The following is an 18173-nucleotide window of genomic DNA, read 5'->3' as shown; positions in this document are numbered from 1 at the left end:
TAGATGTGGCGCCAAATGGCCGAATATCACCACTCTCATGAATTAGGACTACACTCATCACTACGGACGTAATCAGTCAAAGTTACTGGAATTCGGTGGCGTTTCTGAAATTAGGAACTGCACTACATTGGACTGGTTAGTTCTTTGATTCCTCACGGATGACTTTGAAATGCAACCATAAACATGAAATTTGGAATATACATAGAGCGATAACCATGAATTGTAGCCTACACCACGGCTGAAATGTCTTTCCGCTGGACCTGCTGATGTCGCGCGAGAGCGATATTCTTGTTCTCACTGCAAAATGCCGCGGACAATGAGGCATTTTCAGAAGAATAACGAATAAGATTAAAATTGAAATGATAAGTATCGAAACATTCACCAAATTATAATAGAATTGGATTATCGAGATTTTGCATTACTTGAGTGAAATTAGACAACTAAAATTATTTAGTTGTGTAAGCCTGCGCTGTATAGTGATACCATATGCTATTAATAGTCATTTACTAATCAAATGAAGGAAATTTAGATGTGCTCATTGCTTATATCAAGATAAGTTGGTGAATAACTATGCATTTTAATATGAAAAATATGGTGGAATCTACTTACTCTGGCTAACCTGTATAAGTGATGTTCATGTTCATGACCAACCGCTTTGATTAACACGTTGTTATTCTCAATAGATCAGATAAAGAAGAGTTTCAACTGTGTGTTGATAAGAAGTGTTGAAGAGATGCATGAGAAGTACGCGGAAATGCTTCTCACTATTGATAAAGGTCTAGGAGTGCAGACAAATCAAGAGGTTTGTACTATGATTTCTAATTAAAGAGGCTCTCCGATCTAAAATTTATGTGGTTTCAAATTGAAGGGAAAAACTAAAAAAATTAGGCGGCATCCATTTCCTTCAGAATGCCACCGTAATGGAGCTGCAATTTATTGAAATTTCCACAGGACCTTCACGCTCCGGCTGCCGCGGCTGCTTAACCCGTTACATGGCACGATGTCTTCAACGTCGCACTTGCTCGACGTGATAAGGCAGTCACGCAGAGAACGAGTTTTAGATGGTTGTCTGCCAATGTTATGTAGGAAATATGTCCAAGTTTCGTTCTTTGCGTGACTGCCTTATTGCGTCAAGCAAGTGCGACGATGAAGACATCGTGCCTCGTAACGGGTTAAGCAGCTGCGGCAACTGGAGCGTGAAGGTCCTGGGGAAATTTCAATAAATTGCAGCTCCATCACGGTGGCGTTCTGAAGGAAACGGCTGCGGCCAAAATAAAAATTGTTCGTTTTTCCCTTCAATTTGAGATCACATAATTTTTACAGCGCAGTGCCCCTTTGACAGCGCTACAGTACGCTGATGCCTTGCATGGATCTGCTTCAGTATAAATATATGGATAAATTCTATGTAATAGAGTCATTCAATAGGCCCATGATCAAAATACTTGAGGCGTCCGAAAACGAAGGTATATGATGCTATACTAAGCAAATATGGTGAGTGACAACATCATTTAAAAGGGTACTGCGCTCTAAAAATGATGTTGCCTCTAATTGAAGCGCATATCGAAGATTAATTTCTGGCCGCAGCCATTTTCTTCGGAAACTTGATGTATTGGAGCTTCAAATAAATGAATTTTGTATAAGACCGACTAACGTGGCTGTGCGTCATTGATACTTGAGCCGTTGCGTAATTTCTGGCGCGATATCTTCACCGTTGCACTTACTTGACGCGACCTCCATATCGTAGGCCTACCTCAATTTTTGATGTAGTATATGGCAAATATCTGCTACGACACTGTGTTTGATTCCAAATGATACATCAGCACGGGCTTTCAATCCCACTTGCAACATATCCATATTCACCATACTGTGGAGACTCTGAGACCGGTATCTTGCTGTGACAATGCCGTCTGATTGAATAGGGAATTATTATAGATGTATAATTTGTATATTAACGAATGCACAATTTACAAAAATGATATAACGAAAGTGATGCCGATTATGCTTCATTATTATTGATGTAAAATGATAGCATATTTGTAGTGTATACTGTGAAGTATTGCGACAATATCCAGTGGCCAAGAACGTAATCAGTGGCTTGACTACATTTGGATAATTCCCTGTAAGAGGCCAGCTGGTTCTAATTTTATAGTGAGTTTGAATATGTCCTTGAGAATGTTCATTGTGTCAGTGTCAGATCAGATCATAAGACACTGGCATAGCACAGCACAGTACCTATAGTATACAACCAAGCGAGTATGGTAATTATACAAATACATACATATATGTTGGCAGTGGTATTGAGAGTCCGTGCTGATGTATCATTTGGAAGCAAACGCAGTGTCGCATTAAATATTTGCCGTGCTATATGGTATCAGATGGATTGTGGAAGCAAAGTGCGTGACACATATGTTGTCCGCGTACTACATGAACAAATGAAGCTACGATATGGAGGTCGCCTCGAGTAAGTGCGTCTGTGAAGACATAGCGCCATAAATTTCGCAACGGGTTAAGAAATGCGGTAACTGGAGCGTAATGGGTGCTGTGAAAAATTCATTTGATTGCCGCAATATTTAGGTTTGGCTCTGATGAAAACGGCTGCAGCCAAAAAAACTGTTTCGTTTCGTTCTTCAATTTGAGATGACATCATTTTAGAGCGCAGTGCCCCTTGAACGCTTTGATTAATATTCGATTATTATATTAAATTATAATAAATTTACCCTTTATAGCTAAGCTTGCTCAACTATTCGCCAATACAACTGCATTTATATCTTTAATATGGCCACTTCCATAGAAGCATTTCCAGTTGAAGTTGGTCATGTGTCCTGAACTTGCACATAAATATTTAACAATATATTTTGAAGATAACATATCGTTTTAATTCCAGGCACATAATGGCCGATTTACCGACTTCAAAGTTGACTCCTCCTCATCTTTTGATTGCACATCACGAGAATGGAGATGTACAATCGTGTATCGCGGCCCACGGCATCGCCATTATCCGCACATCCAAGAACGAGAGAAGACCGTTAAAGATGATAATTTATCTAATATGCTATTGCGCATGGATCTTAGTTATCCCAAGGTCTTGCAAATAATGCCGTAATTCACATGTCCTTGTTGGTGGTGGATATTCGGGATTTCAGTCAAATAAGTTTGTTAGCCGAAAATATTCGGGTTCATTTCAATATGAATATACTATTTAATTGTATATTGAAGTTCTGTACCTCCAAGAAGCTCTTGTTAGTTTTAGGAAAAAATATCTAAATATCCAGCAATCATTGAAACAATGCAGGCTATTGTATTGCCCCAGCTCCAAGTACTTGTACTGTGAGTGCTGCTTTCTATGAAGTGCACAATGTACATATTGGATTGTGTGAATTGCACAATAATTCGTTTCTATGTAGCTAGACTTTGTTATGCCTTCAATTTGTTTACTTTTCGTTTTTTAGTGGCACTGTGCATAGGGCTGATCAAAAATTGAATACCGGTTAGAATTGAGACAAAATTAGTGTGCAATTCAACCATTTGATCATGTAACCAGTCAATATGTATTGAACGGTACATACCTCGCTTTTATTTTGCATCCAGTTCTTTTACTGTTATTATTGTTTTATGAAATCCTTGTCGTAGACTACTGTGTATCATTTTGTGGGTTATAAGTTTTATGGTTTTAATTTGTATTGTTATTTTTAAAACGATAATTTGCATACACTGTTTTGTTTAACGTACATTCCTTACAACCGATTCTTTTAATATGAAATATTGCTTCGAGAAGAGCCTGTGGAGGTATTTTAGATTTCAGGTATGTAGTTTCGAGCTATGCAGCGATAGGTACGGACATATCGCCTCAGACCACACAAAATTCTGACATACATCGCTGTCATGCAACGCGGCACCTAAAAAATCCGATTATTGTGTGTTTTTTTTTGCATAAATGCTCGCCTTGAAGTTTACAGTGCAGAAACGCCGTGTCAAACGCCACGGTCGCAGCACTGTAGAAAATCAAAGATCGTTTGAAACGGAAAGTTAAATTACGCAGGACAGTCACCATACCCCCATAACACCTTGCAGTGAGCATTAACTGCTCAAATACCTCGTGGTTTACACAGCACACAATCTCGATTGATGGGCCGGATCATCTTTGTCCAGTAAAGATGGACTTTTCCGGTTCGGCTGGATAAATAGAAGGACGACCCTGAATTGTCCTGACTGAATCGATTCTGCGTTTTTACTGCGAATCGAGCTGCTAGATTTATCAATCGCTTCGACATTACGCAGCAGTTGCCTTTTAAACCTCAACCACTCGCATATTAGCGCCCCTACCGCCCATTTTTATAGCCAGCGCCCCTCCCCCAATCACCCATTTCTGATCAACGCCATCTTCACGCCCACTTTGGGAACCACTGTGCTAGAGAATATATCTAAACGTTTTTACTCGACCCGCCAACGTATTTTCTGTTACGCATTTGGCCAGCGGAGAAAAATAATTACCCACCCTTTCTGTACATTCACAATGTTGGAGAATATAATCTGATTACCATTTTTACAAAAATCAAAAGTCCTTGATAATTTTATTTGTTATGCAAGGCGACAAATTCATATTATAAAGTTGATATTTTGGTCTATTTTTAAACATGTGACCAATAGGTTCTCTGATAAAGAAAGTATCAACTTGCCATTAATTCCGCATGGACAGTATCCGTCTCTATCAGTACCCCAATTGTACATTTTTTCCCCTTCTCTGGAGACCCAATATGTCCGGGATGCGTGATTGATCGTGACTCCGCGGCACTTGATCTGAAATTGAAAAATATTCTCACAAATCGTAACCGGGAATATAGTATCTTATTAACTGAACATACCAAGGCCATGCCCTTAAAAGACATACTGACCGATGTTTGGACTCTAAAGGGAAATGCCCTGGACACCGTTCCCTCTAAGCTGCGTGTGTTTGCGCTTGCGCACACACCATCCTTACCCCAAATTTTGTAATATACGACTATATAGAGTATTTGAGAAGGTTTGCATGTACAGGTGAGCTTTCTGGGCGAGCTCTGACAAGGTTTGGCTTGCATTCGAACCCTCAACATATGCTAAGGCCTTATATTCGTATAGGGGGCAATCGTCGTTGTGTCGTCACCTTCCAGTATTGCAGTGGCCAAAAGTAAATTGAAGTAGGATTATCATTATTCTGTACATGTATGTTATGTGTTGATTATATCGCGTCAGAACCCGGGGAACAAATGGAATCAATAACATAAATAAAACGGGTGTAGTCGTTAGCAACACATATCATTCCGGTTTATGTTTTTTTATCCATCGGTTTGAAGCGGCAACTCCTTCTTATCGTAACCTTCGGATGTAACGTCAATGTTAAAATCGCAGGTGTTAATCCCGGTGAATGAGAGTTTTCTGTTCTTGGTAAGGAGTGGAAACCCTACCCGCAGTGTTCTGAATGTCCAGGAGAAGAAATCCAACTGAACGCGGATAGACAGCGGGCTTGGTTTCAAAAAGGTTGGTGACCCATGCTATGGATTGAATTACTTAATTTGAAATAGTGTATAATATCACAGCAGCTTCACATATACCAGTGGCTCTTAAACGATGGTCCGTAGAATAGAAGGGGTTCCCTGTTCCAGCAGTCTCAACGGTTCCTTGGAGGTCAATGCACACACTCAAGTTATATATACGAATTCATTTCGAAGTGTTGGAATCTTTTCTAGGCTGATTCTTGCCATATGATCAGCGTAAGTGGTGTCTCAAAACAGGGCATGGTATGGTACGAAAGCATGGCATGGAACGAAATTTCGGCCTGGAATATACTTATGTTCAGGTATGGTAAGGTATGAACATTTCCCAGTTTGGTATGGAATAATTAATTCCATACTTTGGCCGTTTTGCCGGAACCATGACAGTGATCCAACTTTCGATTCCCCAAAACGACTGCATACCTCAGAAAATCGTTGATTGACAGTGGCAGGTCTTACGTCACATTTCAAATTGCGAGCCAGACTCATCCATGCCGGACGACATCTATTTGATGACAAAAAAGTCATTCAACTCGCATATAAAGTGAAATGTTATAAATGATAAAATTAATCCAATCTGAACATCATAAAACGAATGATATTCGACCGCTGTCACGTTATATCTTACAGCTTATATATCGCTTCTTGTAACTTGCACTCCGTAAACTAGCAAGATATGTTTTAAGATAGTAGACTCTGTAAATGTAGTTACAGGAATATTTGTATGAATTTGTTAAACTTGGAAGTCACTTCCAGCGCTTTTCTCGGATGATCATCGCGCAATATCTGTTTGACATAAGCATTATTGAAGCCTAATTATAAAATATGTAGTTTGTCTTCGAGCGCCATGTCGGCCCCCAATAAGCATTGTAACATGTTTAAATCTGGTTACCTAGGATAAAAGAATGGAAACCCTGATTCAAGCAGATAACTATGACCCTCACATTTGCGGGGAAATCGGGCATTTGATCCGCTGTCTCAAAATCCATAGTGATTTTACCGATGTGGAATTGTAATACAAGATATATTCGAATGGGGAATACCTTTGTTATATGAAATTTTGTAGAAGATATCCTCACATTGCAGCTAAAGTACGTTACCACACTAGTTTTACATGTCATGATATTTTGTTGTGACTTCCAAATAATCCCGTATATATTTTACGTTCCGTCTTCGATAATCAGGCAACCTACATCGTTCATGTATGACCCGAAGACAATGCGGGTCTAATTGGTGAATCAGAGCTGTTTAATCTAAAATGATCGACGGTTTAGTCTGATGTTCATCAGTGCCTTTTGCGGAAGATACAGTGACAATTCTTTTGTGCGTGGCAGACATTTTTCTGTGCGTGGCGACTTTGTCAGCAGTGCGCTTGGCCGCACATAAGCGCGGCTTAAAGGAATCATTGCTGATAAATATTCATTATGATGTTTTCGTTTTGTGCGAAAATTATAATTCATTGCATCTGTTCTTTTATCAGATCATTTTGTGCATAGTAATTTAAAGTAGGGTTGCCATATTTTGGAAATCTGAAAAGAGGACACTTTTCAGAAATTTCAGACTTGTAAAACCGGAGGAGAATACTTTAAAAATGGTGAATTTTTCCCACTTTGTGGTCGGTTGACTAAAAAAAAGGTGATCTCCGGCTCGGCTCCCGAAGTACCCGTCTGAGCGTTACTTCAGTGCTGATTAACGTCATATCAGTCCATTATGGCCATAAATTTGACCAATATTCTCAAAAAGGGGACAAAATCTCAATAAATAGGAAAAAAGGGCGTCTTCCTAGGACCCATTCGAAAAAGTCAGAAAAGAGGACAAATCCTCTTAAAAGAGGACGTATGGTAACCCTATATAAAGTAGGCTTACCATATTTTGGAAATCAAAAAAGAGGACACTTTTTCAGAAATTTGCAACATGCAAAACCGGAGTGAAATTCTCAAAAAGCGGTTAATTTTTCCCACTTTGTGATCGGTTGACTAAAAAAAAAAAAGGTCATCACTTCTGCTCAGAGCTCAAAATAACGTTTTTTACTCCACATTGCCAGGTTGATGACTAAAAAAAAAAAAAAAAAAAAAAAAGGTCTTCACTTCTGCTCAGAGCTGAAATCACCGTTTTTCACTCCGAAATACCCGCCGGAGCATCACTTCTGTGCTAATATGCGGCATATCACTCGCAATTTGCTCTAAATCTGCCTAAATTTTCAAATAAGACGACAAAATCTCAAAAAAGAGGACAAAAGGGCGTCCTCCGAGGACACTTTCAAAAAAGTCAAAAAAGAGGACAAATCCTCTTAAAAGAGGACGTATGGTAAGCCTAATATAAAGTAATGTATCCGTTGTGTAGTTAAACGTAGGCTCATATTACCCTAATATATTGTCGGCAGGATGATGATTTCTGTAGCAGTTCTGTCAAGGATTCGTTCGTAATTTGATAAGTCGGAGTGACAGAGTAGGTGTTAGCAGAGTGAATTTCTACTTCGTACGGGATGTCATGGTGAACTTCGATGACCCCTGAATAAAAAATTGGTTGAATTAATACCAGAACCAAAAATACGCTGTAGAATTTTCACTCATCACTGCTAAAATGATTTTGTATCAGCAAATATCAAGTTTGATCTAATGATAGAGAAACGAAGAATCATTGAATTCGATGATTAGTAGATTCTTAGCGAGCCCTCTAAGTTGGAAAGTCATTACTTCTGCACTTTTCAGAGCAATGTCGTTATATATGCTACCGATAGTGGAGCGGGTGTCGGAACCTGGAAGCGAGACAGTAACCAGAGTAACCACCACCAGTAAACCAGTACCAGTAAAATTATTAGCAATGCTATTTTAGATCAGTTTTCAGTACATCCTGAGACATTCGGACTGTCCCCCGAGCTCGCAAACTTCAATCTCATGCTCAAATCGCGTCGACTACTGGCGCTTTAGAACAGGGGTCCTCAACATGGGGGGCGCGCTTCCCTTGGGGGGCGCGGGAGGCTCTCAGGGGGGGCGCGAGAAATTGACAAAGTCGGAATAAATTGTATGTGTCTGAACATGTGTTTCACACCCATTATGAGAACACGATTAATGAAGATGAAATTTATTCCATATTCAAGAAAGCTTGCAAAATACAAACTCTAGCAACCGCGCTCAGCGGAGTATAGTCTGATTTCAACTTGATTTGAGCAAATTTTTGAAATTATTTGGAGATATAGAGAGCAATTCCCACGTGTAAGTCATTCATTGCTTCATAGCTTTGACAGTAGCCTAACGCTTGTCGCGCTGGGCAGCTCTTGTTTAGCAGCTTGCGAACTGCACTGCCTAAGACAGACTTAGATGCAACATAGGTTGCCCGGTTTCGCCCTCAATTAGGCTATAAATCAACACAATTTAATTAATTTCCAAAACTGATCAAATTTAGCCTGGCAGGACAGAACGAAAGTAGTGAGGGGATCAACTTTTGTTGCAGGCCAATCAGAGAGCGCCACGTCATCCTAATTGCCACGCCCCTTTTCATGCCCAACCCTAATCACCACGCCTATATGACGCCCATTGCCACGCCTAGATATTCTAATGTTTTGTGAATTTCAATACCGATTTTCCATGTGTATTTAGCAATATGTATTGAATAACTTGCTTCCGAGAAATAAATATCATTCATTATACGTTAGAATTCAGCGCTTTTCATATCTTCTAACACTTTACTCAGTCTCCTTGAAATAGCATTGTATAGTGTACGAGTTCATTTTATTTCGTAAAAAGAGCATATCAATGATATCGTTGATCGTTATTGCGTCGATTCACTAGCTGAAATCCTCCAGATCGGTTGATGTTTCGAGGTACACCGCTTTGCTGCCGTCCGACACTGCGATCCGAGTTCCTGCGTTCGATCTGACCGTTTTGTTTGATGTAGCGATCACTGGCTTGTAGTATATACGATACGAGCGGAAGGTCGGGATTAGGAACAACTACGCTGGGCGAATAGATGACGAATTCATCAGCTCGCAGTATAACCGCTACCTGTATAATGTTTGCATGTCGAGTATAAGGGTATTTAACTCAGCACTAAAATGCCAACGGCTAGCCGCAGGGGTCCGGTTCTCGTTGCTATAATTAAACGAACACCTTCGCCGCAGGTACGCGATCACCGACGTTATAATGATAAGGACAAATTAGCCGCATGAAAGCGAGTCTAATGAATATAACGACAGACAACAAGTTAGTTGAAAAGTAAAACTAATCGTGACCGATGCAAGACGACGTGAAACAGCGCTTTCGCTCGATTCTTGTAGTGACCACATTTCATACGATTCAGTCCTTTTCATGTCACTAGAATAAGGGTGATTAAACCGACAGTGAAACGCCGCCGGCGTCTTACAACGTAATAATGTAAGCTGCGTCGGGTGCTGCTATAATGTTCGGAGCGAATATAGTAGAAAGTCCACGTCAGGACACCTGTATGCAGATGCGCATACTACCGTAGTAAAACACATAACAGAATGCAGGCAAAATTCGATATTGCTTTGTGATGATTTTGATGTTGTTCCATACCGATTGGGAAGATAGGACTCCTAATTTCCTAACTAACTACAAAATCCCTAGTAACATAGTCGGACGCATAACGGAATTTACGCAAAATCGGTATTGCTCTGCGATAATTTTGACCACTATGTTTTGATAATAACTTGCTTCCGAGAAATAAATAACATTCATTATACGTTAGATGATACCTTTCCTTGATATTCTATTATGTGTATTTAGGGCTTATGCGACATCACTATGTTGGCGACAGGCCTGATTTGAACACACTAATTTTGCGAATTAAACTTATCGCTCAACACGGACACTCAATGAAGAGCACCCTGGAGACCCACATAAATGCTCCACAATTCTTGACATATAATATACTGAGCATATAATAAGATGACAAAACCTATACTTGAGTACTCCGAAATGTACAAGTACTTTACCTTTTCACGACGTTTTTGTAAGATGAATACTAATTTTATTGAAAAAATGAAATTTATGTTCTCAAGTAGGTTTTTTGTCTACACGCACCAACAACTCAAGTATTTATGACACAGGAGTGATTCATTAAGTATAGCGCAAGCAGGCCAAACCTATAATTGAGTGCTCCAAAATGTACAAGTACTTCGCTATGTACTCCCTCCACGTAAAAAGTGACAGATTTAGGCAAAAGTTGCTATAGAACTGCGTTAGTTTTAAAGTTGTTCCATCATGCAATGTGTGATGAAATTTGGTATGCTGCATAATCACAATGCCCTGGAGCTCATTTAGATACGTTTTTTTAATGTAGTTACACATTCTAGTTGTTTTGATGTAAGGAAAAAATCATTCGACAACTCGATAGTTAACACGCGTTGATGTAACTTTCCTCATTTGTATGCATAGCCTACGCGAAATTATTATTAGCATCTTCGAAACTTTTGGTCTAGTTCATCCGCTTGCATTTCGAAACGGACCATCACGACAAGACTCTAACCCACCACATCCGAGGTTTCAGTTGATCATATCGAAGAATATCATGTCCATTCGTGTTACCACCCACAGATTTCGCCATCCTCACACGGTAGTGCTAAGACACAGACAAGATGCGGTGGTGGAAATATTGAAAATGAGAAAGCAGACCTTGGTGTCATTTGATTTGGATTTTACACCCGATGAACCCACCATTCGTACTGCGCATTGGGATGAGGATTCTATCATTGATGTCGAGGGAAAGGAGATGTACAGATTTGTTGGTGTCGTGAATATTCAACGAAAGTCGGGGTATATGCTTGTGCATGGTTCGCGTATTTGACTGTGAAGATATCGCTATACATAACGTGCTGTTCACCGTATCGATAGCACCAACGAATATCCGTGAAAGGGTTGTAATCTCGGTGAAATAGTGTGCGACACATTTTTCCACAATTCGAATGCATGTCGGTTCATACTAAGACCATGTTACGGTCAAATATGTGTGTTTTTCTGTCTCCAAGTCAGCTACCCCCACATTGAATGTACAGAGTCGGTGCATGTATGAGACTTCAGAACATGAATTTGTAATCCATGATGCTTATAATGCCGGCCATGATGTTATCCATGTTGTATGTAATGTCACACACCTCGTTTACGCGAATACTTGGTATCTATGAACAATCGTGAAGTATACTGGATGTGTAATGTCTTGTTATTTTCATGGAAACACGAGGGGGGTGTAACATGTTTGAATATTGTTCATTGGTTTGTCGATTCAGAGTTGATATCCGGATCCGGTTATTTGTAAAGTGGATAGAAAACTACACTATTCCGATGCAGTAAAGACTCTTACACTCTGGATTTTGTGCAGTATATACTAATTTTACATTGCGGAGTATTCCATAAACGTTAATCCAGTGATCCTCCTTCTATTTTCAATCACGATCCGCTTATTATTCTAGGCTTCGAACCCCACACCCAGTACGTTTTATGGGGATTAATATTTTTAGATTAAATATAGCGTATCGAGACTTCGTGAAACTTACTTGGAAATAGTTATTTCTACCCCAATTTAATAGATTTCTCAGATATCGTAGCAACGGAACTGGCTTGAGCGAACGGTTAAGGCGTTGGACTTAAGTTTCAATGAACAAGTGTTCTAAGTTACTCATGTTTTCAACACAACCTAAACGCAAAGTGCACTAATTTCCATATTGATCAAATACCACAAATTTTGCTGGCTTTCAGAGTTAGTAACTAAGCGCGTAACAGAATTTACCTAAAAAAGTCAGTACTCCAAAAATTTTGTAAAGTATAGCTTTTTGGCGTTGGACTTAAGTTCCAATGAACAAGTGTTCACATAGGTTCGAATCCCACACCCACTACGTTTTACGAGAATTAATATTTTTAGATTCAAATTTAGCGTATTGAGTACTTTTTCTGCCTTTTTCAGCGCATTAGAGACGTTTACACTATGGATTTCGTGAGCTTTACTTGAGTTTTATAAATTAACGTAAAAGTAGTCATTTCCGAGTAAGTAAAACGTTCGTATTGTAGGTTCATTTCTGCTTAATACTATAATTATCATGGAGTTGGAGCAGTCCAATATCAAAAACACCCGAAAGTATTTGTTGCATATAGCTAAAAACCTAATTGAGTACTCTGAAGAAGTGCAAGTAGCACACTTTGTGGTATTTCTATGACATCGAAATTTAGCTAACCAGAACTTATACTTGAGTACTCCGAAATGTACAAGTACTTTACCTTTACACGACGTTTCTGTAAAATGAATACTGATTTTATTAAAAAATAAAAAAGCACGAAAAATTACATTTTATCCCAAGCCATCAGAATACTAAAGTAGCTTATTGCGTATATGGACCTAATACTAAAGTGTTTATGATTTCAGTTCGCTTCAACTTCATGGCATTTTCAGTATTAAACAGAAGTATAGGCCTAGAATGCTAACTTTCTTCGTAAATTGCTACTTCTGCCTTAATTTAACGGATTTATCTGAGATCATTGCTTTACTTAATCTCTCCGAAATGTGCATTATACTAGTACATCACCATTGATACGCAGATGTAGGGCATTATGGCAATGCACCATGCTAAATTTCATCACACATCTAATGATGGAACACCTTTAAAACTAACGCAGTCGAATACCGACTTTTACGCATATCTGTTTTGCGTGAACATAGCATATACCTATACATAGTCAATTTTAATAGCAGAATTACCGTGTTAAACATTGAATTCCCACCTTGAAAGTTGGTACGCGGTTATAGGACATTACAAAAATGCACGATACCAAATCCCATCACACATTTCATGATGAAACAACTTTAAAACTAACGCGGCTCTACATCGACTTTTTGCGTACATCTGTTTTGCGGGAGCGTATAGCACGTACCCATACATAGCCAACTTTAATAACGGAATTACCATGCTTAACATTGAATCCCAACTCTAAACTTGATACGTAGTTGTAGGGCATTATGGCAATGCACCATGCTAAATTTCATCACACATCTAATGATGGAACACCTTTGAAACTATCGCAGTCGAATACCGACTTTTACGCATATCTGCTTTTCGTGAACATAGCATATAGGCCTACCCATACATAGTCAATTTTAATAACAGAAGTAGCATGCTAAACATTAAATTCTCACCTTGAACGTTGGTACGCAGTTGTAGGACATAATAACAATGCACCATACCAAATTTCGTCAGACATTTCCTGATGTAACACCTTTAAAACCAATACAGTTCTATACAGACTTTTGGCTAAATCTGTTTTTCCGTAGCGTAGCACGTACCTATACATAGTAAACTTTAATAACGGAATTACCATGCTAATATTCGACTCGCCACCTTGAAACTCGGTACGCAGTTGTAAGACATTATGACAATGCACCATGTCAAATTTTGTTACGCATTTCATGATTGAATAAATTATAAACTAACGCAGTTCTATACCGACTTTTGCGGGAGCGTAGCACGTACCTATGCATACTCAACTTTAATAACGGAATTAGCAAGCTAAACATTGAATGCGCAACTTGAAGATTGGTTCACAGGTGTAGGACATTATGACAATGGAACATATCAAATTTCATCACACATTTCATGATGGAACACCTTTAAAACTAACGCAGTTCTATACCAACTTAGCGTGAATCTGTTCGCAGGAGCGTAGCACGTAGGCTACCTATGCCTGATCAACTTTAGTGATGGAATTACATATGTAGGCCTAATTAAGTTGCAACACTTTTACAATGATTCGTCTTGCTTCCTATAACATCCCACTCGATTTCCGCGCGTTATTAGGCTGTAATCTCTGCCTGAGCTATGTCTTGACGCCTACGGGACTCTGCAAATTGTTTCGATTTATTCTGTCCGTTTCAATTTAAGATAAGGAAGCCCATTTCACTTAATGAATCGATGCCTACGGTACTCTACAAAATTTTCTGATTAATTCTCCCTAAGCTTATCAATCATAAGAAAGATGATTTGACACCTAAAGTACGAAATACTTGTTCGCCTGAGCTAAGCCACAGCGCTTGGAGCGGAATTTTACGGGGTATGTGGACTCATTTCGTAGGGCTCTATGACACAGGAGCATACTTTACGCTCCAATTCGATTCCCACACATTCCATATAATTACTAACAGAACCATTGAGTACCAGCCTTGACCCTACAGTACGACGGAGACTATCAAAATATCGAGAGAAGTCCTCTATTCTTTTCTGAAATAATCAAGGTTTTATCAGGACTTCCCTTCATATAAACTCCAGCAGAATCACTAATAACCTCTCAAGTTTACTCAATTTACTTTAATCTGATACTCGTGTACCAAATCTTTATTTTCCGCAAGTATGATAGAGGCTATCGCTCGACACTCAACGATTCGTAATTTTGCTGGAATACAAGTACAATTAGGGATTGAAAAGTAACTCATATAGGTGGTTATGTTCGTAGGTTATTTACACTTCTACTTACCGGTTTTTCAGGAGAAACTACCTACTTTTAGGACTTTATATTTCAAAGTAGTTTGAGGTTACGTTTGTATCACCTTGATAAGTGCTATTATCAAAAAACTGCTTTTGCTAAACTCTTACACTTTCACTGAACTTCTACACTGAATCTTGTCAAGTAGATAGAAAAGGAAAACTATTAACATAAGGTAAGTGAGAAGCACGCAAATTTCGATTGCATACAAATGCCACAAACCGCGCTAACTTTCAGAGTTGTTGAGTATAGAAGTACTCGTACTTCTCGAGAATACCCAAGTAGGTTTTTTGCCTACATGCACCACATACTCTCAAGTCCTTATGATATTGGAGTACATCAACTTCATGATAGCTAGAGTATTAAACAGTAATAGAGCTAGAGTACTAACGTTTTACTTACTCGGAAATGACTACTTCTACCTTATTTTAAAGGATACCTCGTTCGAAGCGAAATTGTATGTGGTTTTGGATAACATCCAAGATGTAGGCTCACTTTGAAGGTTACTTCGTAAAACTCAAATATTGCGCAGTGAGAGTTCGCAAATTCTCGAAGTATTTTTGTTATTTTTATTGCGATGAGTCATTCTGCAGCGCGAAAATGCGTCGTAGGATATAGATGAAACTAGCACCACTCATCAAGACCGCTGAAAACAGTACAATTCAACATTTAGTAGCAGTAAATTTCTAGTAAAGTACAAGACGTGATGATTTCCGAGTGAGTTAAAAAGTAAGTATTGCAGGTATAGTTGACCTGAAAACCGAATACTCTGAAATAGAAGTAGATGCAGTGTAAATAGTTAATCACTTGATTAAGTTTAGTGCAAGCAGATAAAACCTATACTTGAGTAGTACAAAATGCACGAGTACTTCGCTATCGCCTCCCTCCACGTAAAAGTGACTACGGTTTAAGACTGCTTTTACCGATACTCGTCGGTTTCAGTTTTAGATAGAATTCGGAAACCAAATAATTTCATAAACATAAGCTAATTTAATGAATTTACTCGAATGTACTATGCCACGCTGATTAGATTAATTATAATATACTTATCATGTTACAGCGATTTTTCTAGCGTAGAAAATCTTTAACATGTAGTAAACAGGCCAAATGAAGATATTCGTTGAGCTGAATAAACATAAAAAATACTCTATACTACTTTATCGGTACTTTACAGTTTCAGTTTTAGATAAAATTTGTCCCTTTCACCTCTAATTACAACTCCTCGCTATCTAAACATGTTTAGAATATATTATTTGCGATGATACGAACCCTTGAAGTACTCAAGTAGCTTTTCGTAGGATATAGATGAAACTGACAACACTCACCAAGACCACAGGTCCACCGAAAAAAGTACATTGCAGCAGTAAAGTCCTACTAAAGTACAAGAAGTAATGATTTCCCAGTTAGTTAAAAAGTAAGTATTGAAGGTATAGTTTGGTCGAAAAAGCGAAAAACTCTGAAATAGAAGTAGATGCAGTGTAAATAGGTAATCACTTCATTAAGTGTAGCGCAAGCAGGCCAAACCTATACTTGAGTACTGCAAATGTACAAGTACTTCGCTATGTTCTCCCTCCACGTAAAAAGTGACTAGGTTTTAGACTACTTTATCGGTACTCGACAGTTTCAGTTTTAGATAAAATTTGGTAAGACTTTAATTTTTAAAGTAGTTTGAGCTTACGTTTGTATCACATTGACAAGTAACATTCCCGCGCGCTCTTAAACAAAACACTTCCTAACCCTACCACCTAATACTAAGACGCGCGCGGGAATGTTACTTGTCAAGGTGATACAAACGTAAGCTCAAACTACTTTAAAATTGGTTTCCGAATTCTATCTAAAACTGAAACCGACGAGTATCGGTAAAAGCAGTCTTAAACCGTAGTCACTTATTACGTGGAGGGAGGCGATAGCGAAGTACTCGTGCATTTTGTACTACTCAAGTATAGGTTTTATCTGCTTGCACTAAACTTAATCAAGTGATTAACTATTTACACTGCATCTACTTCTATTTCAGAGTATTCGGTTTTCAGGTCAACTATACCTGCAATACTTACTTTTTAACTCACTCGGAAATCATCACGTCTTGTACTTTACTAGAAATTTACTGCTACTAAATGTTGAATTGTACTGTTTTCAGCGGTCTTGATGAGGGGTGCTAGTTTCATCTATATCCTACGACGCATTTTCGCGCTGCAGAATGACTCATCGCAATAAAAATAACAAAAATACTTCGAGAATTTGCGAACTCTCACTGCGCAATATTTGAGTTTTACGAAGTAACCTTCAAAGTGAGCCTACATCTTGGATGTTATCCAAAACCACATACAATTTCGCTTCGAACGAGGTATCCTTTAAAATAAGGTAGAAGTAGTCATTTCCGAGTAAGTAAAACGTTAGTACTCTAGCTCTATTACTGTTTAATACTCTAGCTATCATGAAGTTGATGTACTCCAATATCATAAGGACTTGAGAGTATGTGGTGCATGTAGGCAAAAAACCTACTTGGGTATTCTCGAGAAGTACGAGTACTTCTATACTCAACAACTCTGAAAGTTAGCGCGGTTTGTGGCATTTGTATGCAATCGAAATTTGCGTGCTTCTCACTTACCTTATGTTAATAGTTTTCCTTTTCTATCTACTTGACAAGATTCAGTGTAGAAGTTCAGTGAAAGTGTAAGAGTTTAGCAAAAGCAGTTTTTTGATAATAGCACTTATCAAGGTGATACAAACGTAACCTCAAACTACTTTGAAATATAAAGTCCTAAAAGTAGGTAGTTTCTCCTGAAAAACCGGTAAGTAGAAGTGTAAATAACCTACGAACATAACCACCTATATGAGTTACTTTTCAATCCCTAATTGTACTTGTATTCCAGCAAAATTACGAATCGTTGAGTGTCGAGCGATAGCCTCTATCATACTTGCGGAAAATAAAGATTTGGTACACGAGTATCAGATTAAAGTAAATTGAGTAAACTTGAGAGGTTATTAGTGATTCTGCTGGAGTTTATATGAAGGGAAGTCCTGATAAAACCTTGATTATTTCAGAAAAGAATAGAGGACTTCTCTCGATATTTTGATAGTCTCCGTCGTACTGTAGGGTCAAGGCTGGTACTCAATGGTTCTGTTAGTAATTATATGGAATGTGTGGGAATCGAATTGGAGC

At 38.6% G+C, this 18173-nt stretch overlaps 1 protein-coding gene and 1 long non-coding RNA gene across 6 annotated transcripts in view; one reads left to right on the top strand and one right to left on the bottom strand.

Annotated features, from left to right (window-relative positions):
• The window catches only part of LOC145438137 (uncharacterized), a 175630-nt gene that overhangs the window by 35046 nt on the left and 122411 nt on the right, over positions 1-18173 (bottom strand). For all 5 annotated transcript variants that reach the window (XM_080315510.1, XM_080315511.1, XM_080315514.1 and 2 more), the window contains 2 exons: positions 7893-8038; positions 4677-4797 (listed from right to left, as the gene is read on the bottom strand). In XM_080315510.1, the coding sequence (XP_080171636.1) occupies positions 4677-4797; positions 7893-8038 (267 nt within the window). The remainder of the gene's footprint in view (positions 1-4676; positions 4798-7892; positions 8039-18173) is intronic.
• Positions 1-18173, top strand: part of LOC145438166 (uncharacterized) — a 357286-nt gene that overhangs the window by 224848 nt on the left and 114265 nt on the right. The gene's annotated exons all lie outside the window — the stretch shown is intronic.

Source organism: Botryllus schlosseri, chromosome 4, assembly GCF_051294905.1.
Source record: "Botryllus schlosseri isolate E-star chromosome 4, Bs_hap1, whole genome shotgun sequence".
In the NCBI taxonomy this organism is placed as follows: domain Eukaryota; kingdom Metazoa; phylum Chordata; class Ascidiacea; order Stolidobranchia; family Styelidae; genus Botryllus; species Botryllus schlosseri.
The sequence above is the reverse complement of the archived record's forward strand: the minus strand, read 5'-3'. Positions and strand labels throughout refer to the sequence as shown.